The 13,991-nt window shown below is 41.7% G+C and overlaps 1 protein-coding gene across 1 annotated transcript in view; it reads right to left on the bottom strand.

Annotated features, from left to right (window-relative positions):
- Positions 1-13,703, bottom strand: part of NDUFS4 (NADH:ubiquinone oxidoreductase subunit S4) — a 79,030-nt gene extending 65,327 nt beyond the window's left edge. The window contains exon 1 of the mRNA XM_007518900.3: positions 13,542-13,703. Within this exon, the coding sequence (XP_007518962.1) occupies positions 13,542-13,639 (98 nt within the window). The 5' untranslated portion in view covers positions 13,640-13,703. The remainder of the gene's footprint in view (positions 1-13,541) is intronic.
- Positions 13,704-13,991: the final 288 nt, after the last annotated feature.

Here is a 13,991-nt window from a genome sequence, read left to right as displayed (position 1 = left end):
TCTCAGTCTCAATCAGAAAGCGGGGGGGGGGGGGGGAGAAAGACGCCAATGAGCATGGTACAAATGTGCAAGCATCACCCCTGCTATGGTGGTAAAAGTAAATAAATAAAAGTTATAAAAACAATCCTATACTGTTGATGGGAATGTGAATTTGTTCAACACCTGTGGACAATAATCTGGAAATTCGCAAAATGTTAAAAATTGATCTACCACATGATCTAGTTATTCCTCTAAGTAAAAATCCAAAGAAACCTCTCCTCTCCCTTCCCTCCCTCTCACCCAAAGAACCCTATGCCTGCCAATGTTCACTTCAGCAGTATTTGTAATAAGATTTGGAAATACTCCAATGTCTAATGATGGGTGAGGTTAGGGAAGTCATGGTAAACACACGCAATGGAACAATACTCAGCTGTGAAAGATGAGGTCTCTATTGCTGCACATGGATAGAACTGGGGGAAATGATATTAAATGAATTAAGTCAGAGAAGGGTGAATGTTGGATGATCTCATTCATAGGTGAGGACCTAATAAAAACTATAAGGGAAAAGACATTAGCAGGCTGTGGTTTGTTCCTGTAGATCCAAGGACACGAAAGGAGAGAGGCAGGAGGGAAGTGAAGGGGAGAGGAGGCCCAGTGTCCTACGGCGAAGGGGGACAATTTGGTGGGTGAGGTATCTGATACCTATCTGGAAGGTGTGAAAATCTACTCCTACTCCTATGCCAACAAGCCCGTAGTCACTATTCCCTCAATAATGTGCCTTAAAAAAAGAAGAAAGGGGAGTCAGGAGGTAGCACAGCAGGTTAAGTGCACATGGTGCAAAGCACAAGGACCAGCTTAAGGATCCCGGTTCGAGCCCCCCGGCTCCCCACCTGCAGGGGAGTCGCTTCAGGTGGTGAAGCAGGTCTGCAGGTGTCTCTCTTTCTCTCCCCCTCTCTTTCTTCCCCTCCTCTCTCCATTTCTCTCTGTCCTATCCAACAGCAATATCAATAACAACAATAATAACTACAACAATAAAACAAGGGCAACAAAAAAGGGAATAAATAAATACTAAAAACTATTTTTAAAAGAATTTTTAAAAAATGAAGAAAGAAATGGGCTAGAGAAAGTATTGACAAGTTATAAATTTAATAAAGGAGTCATGCTCAGAATATATCCCAAACTACTAAAATGCAGCCAAATCAGAAATGAGCAAAGAAAAAAAAAATGAACAAAGGACTTGCACAGGAATGTCTCCAGAGATAAACAAATGATAGATCAGCACATTAAAATATATTCAGCATCACTCATACTCAGAGACGTGTACATCATAACCAGTGGTGGTTATCCCGGGTCACCGAGTACAGTCAAACAGAGCAACGTCCCACAAAGAACATGCAGTATGAACAAGGGGTCAATCTTATTTGAAGCCACAGGTATTTGGGGCTTTAGTATTGACACAGTTTGATGAGCAATTCTCTATTCACAGACTTTGTTACAGAACACCATGCACCAAGTCAAGCTGTATTATTATGTCTGTTGGTGGCTTGAGGTTGGGAGTGTTATTGATTTGGTGCTTACTATCTGCAAACAAATCTAGATGTCACTTTCAAAAGCTACATTTGAAGTCTGTAAGAGCACATGGCTTATTTGTGTATGCTCGCTCGCAAAGCTTATCAAGGGCCAAGTAGCTGTGATCATGATTTACTTCCCAGCAGTTTTCATGCCACTGTTTCACTCTGAACAACCCACCTAAATCAAAAAGAAAAGAAAACTGTGTCTTTGCTTCACTTGGAAGTTGTTACTTATTTGCTGCAGTATCATTCTTTGGGTTTAATTTTTTTTTCTCTGTAAAACCACTGCCATTATGTATTGTCATAAGTTAAACTTAAATAAGTAGTAAATTTAGCCACAGAAAATATACTAGCCTTCAAGGCACGACAGTTACATTAAACAGACATTATATCAGAAAGAAAGGCAGTTGTAACAACAGTTGGCAGGTGTTGCTTACTCTTGAGTTCAAACGTGAAGTTCCATCAGCAGATCTGGCACTCTTGGGCACACTACTTCTTGAAGAGACTGATGATCAAATGATTAAGACTAATTTCATGGAGAGCTAGGGAAAGAACATAATACTTATGCAAAAAGGCTTTCTGTCTGAGGCTGATATCCCAGGTTCAATCCTCTGCACCACAGTAAACCAAGCCGAACTGTGCACTGAGGATAGGAAAAGGGAAAAGAGAAAGGGGGAAAGGAAGGAGAGTCATTATACGGGGAGTATGAATCAGTACAGAGATGCACATGTATGCTACATTAATTTTCAGGGCTGCATATTTAAAGCCTATATGTTATAATGCAATGAGACAACAAAATAGAACACAGAGATAGTCACAGATACATTCAGAAGAAGAAGAAAAAAACACACTAACATTCACACTTATTTCGCCAAACAATTTGGACAATGGTCATTACTGACTTCAGAGTTAGTCAATCCAATGTTAAAATGCCAGATCTGCCACTCAAAAGCAATACGATCTCGAACAAATTACTTTTTTTAAATTTATTTTATTTATTTATTCCCTTTTGTTGCCCTTGTTTTATTGTTGTAGTTATTATTGTTGTTGTTGTCGTTGTTGGATAAGACAGAGAGAAATGGAAAGAGGAGGGGAAGACAGACAGGGGGAGAGAAAGATAGACACCTGCAGACCTGCTTCACCGCCTGTGAAGCGACTCCCCTGCAGGTGGGGAGCCGGGGTTCGAACCAGGATCCTTATGCCGGTCCTTGTGCTTTGCGCTACAGCCTGACTCCCACAAATTACTTTTCAACTCTGCACTTCCATTTCCTCATCTGCAAAAATAAGGATAATAATACCTCACAGGGTTGCTAGCAGAATTAAATCACATGTTAAGTGACTGGCATGGAGAGAAATAATCACTCACTTCTTTACTTCCTGCTGTTAAGCAGCATCAGTTGACTTAGTAGGAAGACAGAGAACCCCATAAAAGATTAACAAGCATTTTTTTTCCCAGACTTTCTCTAAAAAGTGTCAATTACTAACTTTTCTTTTTTCTATCCAACTGAGAACAGTGTTCTACTTCTGTCCTTATTCTCAGTCACTTGAACTAATAGGAACCACTTAGCTACTAACCCTCTCGGCCTTCATGGACTAGATGGCAATTCACCTTAAAACATGAAAAGTGTGTGAGACGCTGGGTTCACTCCCCAGCAGATGAGAGCACCATGAACCGCCGAGCACGGAGTCCATGGATGGAGAATTACTTTGATGTCTCTCCCTTCCCCCACCCCCACCCCTTCTAAATATACAGAATCAAAAATATATTTAGCAATGGGGCACTGTTGTATGCTTTACATTGGGTTCTAGTTCTCCCCCGCCAAGAGAATTAGATCAGTCCAGTTAATTTCAGGGCCAGCTTGGCCCCGCCTCGAAGGAACCCCGGGAGAGTTCCACAGTTGGAGGGTTCCTGAGTTCCAGATTAAGAGAGAGTGCTTGCACCGCCGCAAAGAGACAGCAGAGTTCTGTTTGGTGATTAGTTTGTCTTAGTTTATGAATCGTTGTTCCTGAATAAAGAAATACAGCTTCCCTGCCCAGCCGTTGTCTCCGCGTCTCTGTTACCTGCCGTGAAGCTAGCTAGCCCGCCCGGCCAGAGCCCGCCGAATTTTAACAACAGGGCACTGTGCTCTTTCTTTATTTTCCAATAACTTAGGTAAGAAATAATGTACAGTAGTTTCTTATATATAAGTATACACATATACATGCTTTCATTTTACTTTCTCCGTCTACACATGTATACATAAATACAAAACGGGGGGGGGGGAGAGAGCAAAATACTAACTCTGTTTCATCTAGGTGGTGGAATGAGTTCCACGTACTCTAACATTTCCAAGTGACAAGATTTTTAAGAAAACCTTAAAACTGAAAGCAAAAGGAAAATGAGTGTGATTGTTATGCTTGACTTGTATAAATATGAGGGGAAAATAAGACTGTATTTGCTTGCCTATGCACAGACGAACTCCAAAAGCATAAGAAACTAATAGTAATGATTTCCCAGCAACAGACAATACAAACCACTTCCTAGCAGCCTTTTTTCTTTTCTTTTTCTTTTTCTCTTTTGATAGTGGATGAGAGATACAGAGAGAGAGAAGGAGAGAGAGAAGAACAAACTCATGTAAATTAGACAAATTCAAGATGCTATGATAATCCAAGAAACTACAAGGAATGGGTGGGAAAGGAAGAAATGGACGCAACCAAGGGAAGGATGACGGTGGTGTTGTTTATAATTAGGCATTCCATTTATATAAAACACCGCCCTAAACAGTTTGTATACGCCATGAAATGGAGATTAGTATGTTCATTTGAAAGAAAAGAAAAAAAAAGACACAAGGTAAATACAGAGCTAGGAACAGTCTGAGCTGGGACTGAAATCTAGAACAGAACTGGCTCTAAAGCTGTGTCACTAATTACTATGTTAGACTAAGGTGATGAGTCCAATGAAGTAGCTTAAGTATAGAAAGCTAAGAATTTAGCCTAGAAATATAGCTAGTACCAGGAGTTAACAGAAAATCTCTAGAATGCAGGTTTTTCGTTTGTTTTTTTTTTTTTTAAAGAAAGTGTCAAAGACACCAGGTAGATGACTTTTAAGGGAACTGACTACAATAACAAAAGTCAAAGCCAAAAAGAATAAATTTGGGACCAAAACAAAAACTTGTGCCTTAGTGATTGGGCACTGAAAAGCAGTAACTGAGATGGACTTAAGTCATTCTGAGCAGAATAATATTTCAACTAAATAAGAAAGAAACAGAAATCTGTGAAACAACCTTAGATGCATGTTGTATTTCTTCAGTGCAAATTCTGCACTGAAACAGTGTGCTGAGACATACAAATAAGATGGAAGGCAAGACCACCACATAAGTCAGAGACAATGGGGCAGAAGCAAGAGCCTGATGTTCCTTTCACTCATTCAAGCATCATCAAAGAAAAGAAAAATATATGCCCACCTGTAGAATGAGAACGGTTAGGTTACCAGCCACTAGCCTTATCTGTTATAATCTCAAAGTCAAAGAAAATTCTACAGGTTGATCTTTGCTAGGATAGCAAATACAACCCCTGGGCAAATAGCTGGTATACAGTATGGGGATACTCTACTGTTAACCACTTTTTAAAAAAAATGTTTTATTATCTTTATTTATTGAGTAGAGACAGCCAGAAATTGAGAGGGTTGGTAGAGATAAGAGAGGGAGAAAGACACAGACACCTGCAGCACTGCTTTACCACTCGCAAAGTGTTCCCTCTGCAGGTGGGAACTGGAGGCTCGAACCTGGGTCCTTGCACATTGTAACATGTGTGCTCAACCAAGTGGTCTACCCCCGCTTTAAAAAAAAAAAAAAGAGCACTGCTCAGTTCTAACTTATGGTGGTACAGGGGACTGAACCTGGGCCTTCAAAGTCTCAGGAATGTTAGTCTCTTTGCATAACCATTATGCTATCTACCCCCTCAAGAACTCTTTAAAATGGAATTGTATAAAAAGAAACCATCTCTTTCCTGGGGAACTTTTCTTATTTATAGTTGAGTTGTGAGCCCTCAGTTTCTAGATCCTTTGTTATGTCCTACAGAATATTAGTGAATGAAGTAATTCCTAATAATTATGAGCTATCTGCTAGGGATAACAGATCAAACAATAATGGTTAACGGATCGTCTAAAAATGACCTGATTTATTTTCACAGGATAAGAATAAAGGAAGCAATTATTTAGTGTTTAAGTGTCCACTAAATGCAAGCTAGTACAATCATTATTTTAGCACGCATATACACACTCCAACCAAAAAGAAAAAGCTTACAGAGATTCTCATTTTGGAGGGAGTTAATCATAGATGCCGCCAGTGCCTATGTCATTCTCTTGAACCAGCTGTGATTTCAAACCTAGCTGCAGGAATTCAGACTTTGAGGTTATATTCTAGCATCATACCTCAAGGAACTCTGTACTCAAGGTCTTCAGAAGCAGAAGTATTGTTCAAAGACTATTTAACCCCAGGGAATAAAAAAATCAGAAGATAACTCTTCAATCTTTCTTCAAAAAGGCAATACTGAAAGACATGCTGTATGCTTCTCAGAAAGTCCAGTGAAGCTGAGTCTCCCTACAACTCACAGCAGCAACTTCAGTGTAATACATTCTCCTTTCCTTATCTCATGCCCAAGCTCTTCACGTCTAGTTCTTAGATCAGCTCTCAAGTAAACCATCTACACCCATGACCTTGTCTCAGACTCTACTTTGGGAAAAGGTAGAGACGGCATTGCTGATCAACCCTAAGCTGGTTTAGAAGAACGGCCTCCATCTGATCTGCCCTATTTTATACAGATATAAGGAAGACCAAAAAGCTGAGGGGACAGCCATGGAGACAAAACTAAAATGGAGACTGTGTGACAGACCAGTATGGAACAGCCCAATACGTGTGAGACTACATGACAAAAACCAGCATGGTAGGCACTAGGCTCTAGGATTCACCAAGACGGCGGCTGTGACCTGGGACCCAATGCACCTTCCTCACATGTGAGAACCACAAGGACGTAAACAGCCATCTTAGGGAGTCAGGCGGTAGTGCAGCGGGTTAAGCGCAGGTGGTGGAAAGTGCAAGGATCCTGTTTTGAGCCCCCGGCTCCCCACCTGCAGGGGAGTCGCTTCCCAGGCAGTGAAGCAGGTCTGCAGGTGTCTGTCTTTCTCTCCCCCTCTCTGTCTTTCCCTCCTCTCTCCATTTCTCTCTGTCCTATCCAACAACGATGACATCAATAACAACAATAATAACTACGACAACAATGAAAAAATAACAAGGGCAACAAAAGGGAAAATAAATAAATATTTAAAAAAATTTTTAAAAACAGCCATCTTAAACAAACATGAACTGGTCAATCACAAATGGTGGAGGAGTGTCTCTTTATTAAATCCTAATATATTTTATCTTAACACACACAAAGGGGAGGGGAAAAAAAAAGAAAGAAAAAGAGAAAAAGTCAAACAAAAACAAAGACCATACAAAAGACACTGAATAATAATCACGCAGCCATTGGTCAAACCCTTCTAACTCCACATCCTCATCCTCAAAGACAAATACCATAATGAACTCTGTATAAAATGCAACCTTTTGAGGAAGTCAAATAATTACATATACATGCTGTATGAGTGAACACATTTTAGCAAGTGAAGGCCCAGAATTCCTTAGGATCACTCTGGGTTGACTTTCTTTTTATTGACACCAGGGTTACCCCAGGGCTTGATCTGTGCATAACAAACCCACACTGACATCCATTTCATTCTGTTATTGTTGCTGTTGTTGTTGTTATTATCGATAGGACGGAGAGAAACTGAAAGAGAAAGTGGAGTTAGAGAGGGAGACACCTGCAGCCCTGCTTCATCACAAATCCAGGGGACTTGAACCTGGCTCCTTGTACATAGTAATGTGTGCATTCAACCAGGTACTCCACTGCCTGGCCCCTCTCTGGGTTGACTTTTTCAGAAAGAGACAAAGAAGCAAAGAAAGGAAAGATGCCACATTTCTCAAGCTTTCTCCAACATGGTGCGAGGGGGTGCACTGCCGGTCACTGCGCTTCACACCACGTGCGCTTAACCCGCTGCGCTACTGCCGGATACCCAAATACTCTTCACCTTTACTTTCACTCTACTGTTCCTAACAGTGATGAGGATTTAGGGTTTTTTTGGTTTTTTTTACGCTCAGTGAAACCACCTTCCCACTGCCTGCTGAAAATGTTTTTTTAAACCCTTACTGTTTGACAAAGTCACCTGTTGGGTGCATAAAAAAATTCATCTGTCTTGAAAACAGTGTAGGTTGGTAAATTTAGGTTGATTCTAGTGAGATGCTAGGGCTGAAAGTGTTTTTGGTTTTTTTTTTTTTCCCTTCTTCTTTTCAATACTTTCTTTGATATATATTGAAACACTGCAAAATACATTTTTCCGTGGGGGGGAGTCAGTGGAAGTTTTCAAAAACAAAACTGTTCTCGTTTTTGCATACTTTCCTAATCTAAACTGCTTTATGCCTTTCATCAATGTATTGTATAGATTTTTTTTCCCCCTTAGAGAACTTTCCTTTGAAGCAAAGCAGGCATTTTGATAATTTTGGAGAAAGCCGGCCATATTACTTACCCTCTAGAGACTCTAGTTCTTCCTTCTGGAAGGACTCATGTTTAATATAGCACAGCTGTTGAACTCTGCCCTTCTCAGTTTTAAGAAGAAAGTGCTTTCCCCTTAAACAGCAAGTGCCTGTTTAAAGGAAGTGGGTCTTTGACTGCATATAGTTCTCTAAAAAAGTTTTATGCTTTTCTAGACTTCTTTTGTTTTGCTTATTTCTTGGAATCTGGGATGTTGAGAATACTGTTTGAAAATGAATCCTTTTTTTTTCTTTCTTTTTTACTGTTTGCCTATATTCTTAGCAAAGCCAGATGAAGAGTTTCTTTGTGTTCTCTAGTAATCAAGAATATGTTCTTTTCTTTATTCAGCCACTCCATACATAAGTAAATGGTCCTTGAATAGAGGTTACCAGACAAAAGATCCTGTTCTAGAGGACTGTTCAACAAGCCATATGCTTCTCCTAAAACTGTCAGTCTGTCTTGATGAGCTTTAAAGTGAGTACAGATGTTTTGGCTCTTTTGAGGACTACCACTCTTTGTGTGCAAGAAGCTCTCATTTTCGAGAAATTTCTTCAGTACACTTAACAGATTTTTGCGTGAAATGCATAAACTTCTGTTCTTTAAGTCTAATGAAATTAGACATTGATAATTCAACATCAATTTTAATATCCATAGTACAAATGAGATTTGGAGAAACAGGAGAGATTCAGTTTAGCTTTTCTTAAGATTTTGTATTTAGCCTTTTAAGAAATACAGAACTTAAAATGCTTTATAAATATCTACCGCTGAACAAAACAAAGCATTGTTTTGGTGGAGAGATAGCTTTTCTCCTTTTGTAGGTTCACCTTCTTTGGTAGGTTAACTCTAAAAGTTATAACTAATAGATATGGATAATATTTGTATTGGGTTGTAGGTAAGAAATGCTTCTAAGGAACTGCTAACCATTTTCCAGAGTGGAAAATATTGGCAATACCAGTATTAGTGAGGATGCAGCGTTGGCAACCTTCACGCATTACTGGTAGAGAAGCAAAACAGTACAAACATTCTGGAAGATGACTTTCTCCTTTTTCCTTTCATGCACCATGTCCCAACCACTACAGCCCCATGACTTCACAGAAACCTGCACATAATAAAACTGAGGGAGGGGTATAGTGCAAAGTCTCTGGGAAAAAATTTCATCTCCCTCTTTCTATGTCCTTCTATTCCTATGTTCCTAATGAAAAGCTGTACCACAAAGTAACAGGTCACAAATTTCTGGATGGAAATTCAAAGAGAAACATGAGAGAACTGGATTTTCAGGATTTGATGAGATTAATAGAAATGGGTCACATAAAGATAAAGAGAAAATTTCCAAAATTTGAGGAGATCAATCAAAACATCCAAATAGTCCATAAAGTCTCAAGGGAAATAAAATATTGTGAGCCAAATAAAGATAAAATATAACACATAGGGAGTCAGGCGGTAGCGCAGTGGGTTAAGCGCACGTGGCACCAAGCACAAGGACTGGTGTGAGGATCCCGGTTCGAGCCCCAGCTCCCCACCTGCAGGGGAGTCGCTTCACAGGTGGTGAAGCAGGTCTGCAGATGTCTGTCTTTCTCTCCCTCTCTCTGTCTTCCCCTCCTCTCTCCATTTCTCTCTGTCCTATCCAACAATGACAACATCAGTAACAACAATAATAACTACAACAACAATAAAAAAAAACAAGGGCAACAAAAAGTAAATAAATAAATATTTTTAAAAATAAAATAAAATAAAAAGTATATAACACATCAAATGGTGATGGATGAAGAAGGTAAAGTAGTTCAAAGGAAAACTAGTGAAGAAACACTTCCCAGATCATGTTGGAGGTTCAACATGAACCTGATAACAAATTTAAATAGATACTACAGATATGCTATAGGTTAATATTCTTCATAAAGAAAACATGGCATGACCATACAAAAGAATATTCATCAATAGGATGGAGTAAAGTTGATGTGTGTTATAATTTGGATGAACCGGGAGTCGGGCAGTAGCACAGTGGGTTAAGCACAGGTGGTGCAAAGGGCAAGGACTGGTGGGTTATGCACAGGTGGTGCAAAGTTAAGGATCCTGTTTGAGCCTCCGGCTCCCCACCTGCAGGGGGTTCACTCAGCAGGCGGTGAAGCAGGTCTGCAGGTGTCTGTCTTTCTCTCCCCCTCTGTCTTCCCCTCCTCTCTCTATTTCTCTCTGTCCTGTCCAACAACGACAGCAACAATGATAATAATAACAAAAGATAAACAACTAGGGCAAAAAAAGGGAAAAAAAATAGCCTCCAGGAGCAGTGGATTCGTAGTGCAGGCACCGAGCCGCAACGATAACCCTGGAGGCAAATAAATAAGAATATTTGATAATTTTTCAAGTAAAGAACAACCTTGCGAGGGCCGCCGGGTGGTGGCGCACTGGGTTAAGCGCACACAGTAGGAAAGACCCGAACAAGGATCCCGGTTCGAGCCCCGGCTGTCCATCTGCAGGGGCGTCGCTTCTTGAGTGGAGAAGCAGGTCTGCAGGTGCTTATCTTTCTCTCCCCCTCTCTGGCTTCCCCTCCTCTCTCAATTTCTCTCTGTCCTATGCAAAAAAAAAAAAAAAATGGTCATAAGAGTAGGGGCTCGGGCGGTAGCGCAGCGGGTTAAGTGCACGTGGCACGAAGCACAAGGACCGGTGTAAGGATACCGGTTCGAGCACCCGGCCCCCACCTGCAGGGGTCGCCTCACAAGCAGTGAAGCAGGTCTGCAGCTGTCTGTCTTTCTCTCCCCCTCCTCTCTCGATTTTCCTCTGTCCTGTCGAACAACAACAAGGGCAACAAAATGGGAAAAAATAGCCTCCAGGAGCAGTGGATTCGTAGTGCTGGCACTGAGCCCCAGTAATAACCCTGGAGGTCAAAGAGAGAGAAAGAGGAGGAGGAGGAGGAGAAGAAGGAGGAGGCGAAGGAGAAGAAGAAGGAAGAAAGAAGAACCTTGCTGTGACCCATAAGGGCCAAAGAGGCTGCACACCGCTGGAGCAACAGACTTGCAGGCAGACACAGCACAGCAGCCTGGGAGGTAACACAATGGCTACGGCACTAGACTTAGCATGGGCCTCGTGGAATATACCTAAAAGAGACCTGGTAGCTTTTAACAAAATGGAGACCCCCAAATGTCATCTGCTATATTCTTGCCTTTAGTTTCCTGATTACTAAACAGTTTCTCCTGCTTTATATCTTACTGCTTTTTCAGTCACCAAGTTGCAGATGCTACCATGACGCCAACCTGACTTCCCTGGACAGAGATCTCACCAATGTGTCCTAGAACCTCACCTCCCCAGAGCCCACTAGGGAAAGACAGAAACAGGCTGGGAGTATGGATCGACCTGTCAATGCCCATGTCCAGCAGAGAAGCAATGACAGAAGCCAGACCTTCCACCTTCTGCATCCATAATGACCCTGGGTCCATACTCCCAGAGGGATAAAGAATAGGAAAGCTGTCAGAGGAGGGGATGGGGTATGGAACTCTGATAGTGGGAAATGTGTGGAGTTTTACCCATCTTATCTTATGGTCTTGTCTATATTTTTTATTTTATAAATAAAATAATAAATTTTTTAAAAGCACTAGACTTACAAACATGGGGATCCAAATTCAATCTCCAGCACTGCATATATCAAAGTGACGTTGTGGCTCCCTTTCATTAATAAATAAATGAATGGATGGATGGATGAATCTTTAGAGCCAGTGAAATAGTCCCCTTGGATAGTGCACTGCTTGGCCATGTGAATGACCTTGGGTTGGGCCTTGGCCACCACTACAATGAAGGAAACTTCAGTACTGTGGTATCTTTCCCTGTCTCTGTCTCCATCTAAAAACTAATTCATTAGAAATATTTAAGGAAATCAAAAACACCTTACCAAAAGGAAAAATTGAAGACACTGAGGTTCTTTTTTTTAAAAAAATATTTATTTATTCCCTTTTGTTGCCCTTGTTGTTTTATTGTTGTAGTTATTGATGTCGTTGTTGTTGGATAAGACAGAGAGAAATGGAGAGGGGAGGGGAAGACAGAGAGGGCGAGAGAAAAACACCTGCAGACCTGCTTCACTGACTGCGAAGTGACTCCCCTTGCAGGTGGGGAGGCAGGGGCTCGAACCCGGATCCTTATGCCGCTCCTTGTGCTTTGCGCTGCCTGAGCTTAGCCTGCTGCGCTACCGCCGGACCCCCAAGACACTGAGGTTTTAATTAACTATTCTCAGACATAATTATTCCTCACTGCAAAGGCCAACATTTTCTTTTAATCATATACATTATTTCTCATTAACTCTCATTCTAACTCACTGGATTCCCTGTGTCTTTAATATGACACTAAATTAGTAAGTATTTGATTAGATACTCTTTCCAACTTTTTAATCAATCCCCCTTCTTCCTAATTCCTGCCCGGTCCAGTCTTTACATCTGTATTCTAAGTACTTAACTGTAGTCTCCACAACTGGCACTAAGTACTCAATCCAAACCCTGGTTGTGACAAGCTGTGTAAAATGACAACATATATATATATATATTCGCAGATAACAGTGCTAGCGTACGCTGTTGAATGGGTGATATGTTAACTTTAGAAATTTTTTAGAAAAAAAAATCTTTAGGAGGGAGAAAAAAAAAGAGAAATAGAGAGAGTCCAGTACTGCAGCAGGAGCTGGATTCCGGGTCATCCGCACTGCAGCAACACTCGGAGGGGGAAACAACAATCTCTGATTGACTGTAGGACTTGAATAAAATGCTAGCAGGGAAACCTTGCCCCCCCCCCAAAAAAAAAATCACAAAATTATTTTGTTAAAAAAAAAAAAAAATGACCTTCCAATATCACTAGCAGTGATGCTGTCACTCACGTGGAATTGCAAGCAAGCAGGCTCAGGAACAAAAAACGATCTTGCTGTTCAGAAAGCCCAACAATCAATGCTCCTGAGAGCCATGGAAGGAAGAGAGAGAGGGAAATGTGTCCCCTGAGTAAGAAATAGAATGAGTGGTGGGCAAACTGGTGAAAAACAGAGAGAGAGAGAGAGAGAGAGAGAGAGAGAGAGAGAGGGAGGGGAGGGAGGGGCTGGTGCCTACAGCAGGATGCCTCCCCTGCTCTGGGACACCCCCTCATGCAACAAGGCCCTGGACCCTGCAACAGTCCAGAAGTTTCCCAGCAGCCTGAAGTCCTCCAGCCCCCCCCCCCCCCCAGCTTGCATTCAAACCCCCCGATTTCGGGGCAGGGACCCCCCCGATCGCAACTTGTCCCAAATCCAGCCGCCCGCACTCTGCAAGGGTCAGCAAAGGACGCTTCCGCGGCCTTCTCGGGGTCCCAGACAGCAGAAACCTCAAAAACAAATAAAATAAAAAGAGAAGAGGCGAAAGAGGGTTTGGAGAACTCATCAAATCCTATTACCTGATCGGAAGCCTGGACACGGAAAAGGCCGCTGCAGCCATTGCCCTTCGCCCCGACAGCGCGGGCCTGAGCGACACTGACATTGAGACGGCCGCCATGTTGCTGCAGGACAGCGTCGGGACGGCTCGCCGCCAGGGACAAACTTGCTCCGTTCTCAAAGCGCTGAGCCTGCACACCGACAGATGTTTGCCGTGGTGGTTGGGTGTTTTCGTGTTCTGAGATGACTGGCGTTTAGCAAAGAGGTGAAAATAAGGGAAATCGGTGGAAAAAATGCGAAAGTTCTATTACTGTAAATCTTACCCCTCATAAAGTATAATCCTTGTTTGCTGTTAGGACTGGTTACATAATGAAAAGAGCAAAAAAGAGAATAATTGAACATGTAAGCACCTGCAACTCATAATTTTTTCAAAGGACTAAGAATATTTAAGGCTGAGCTCACTGGAATAGCCA

This window comes from Erinaceus europaeus, chromosome 5 (genome assembly GCF_950295315.1).
Source record: "Erinaceus europaeus chromosome 5, mEriEur2.1, whole genome shotgun sequence".
NCBI classification, from domain to species: domain Eukaryota; kingdom Metazoa; phylum Chordata; class Mammalia; order Eulipotyphla; family Erinaceidae; genus Erinaceus; species Erinaceus europaeus.
Note: the sequence above shows the minus strand (reverse complement) of the source record. Positions and strands in the feature narration are given on the sequence as shown.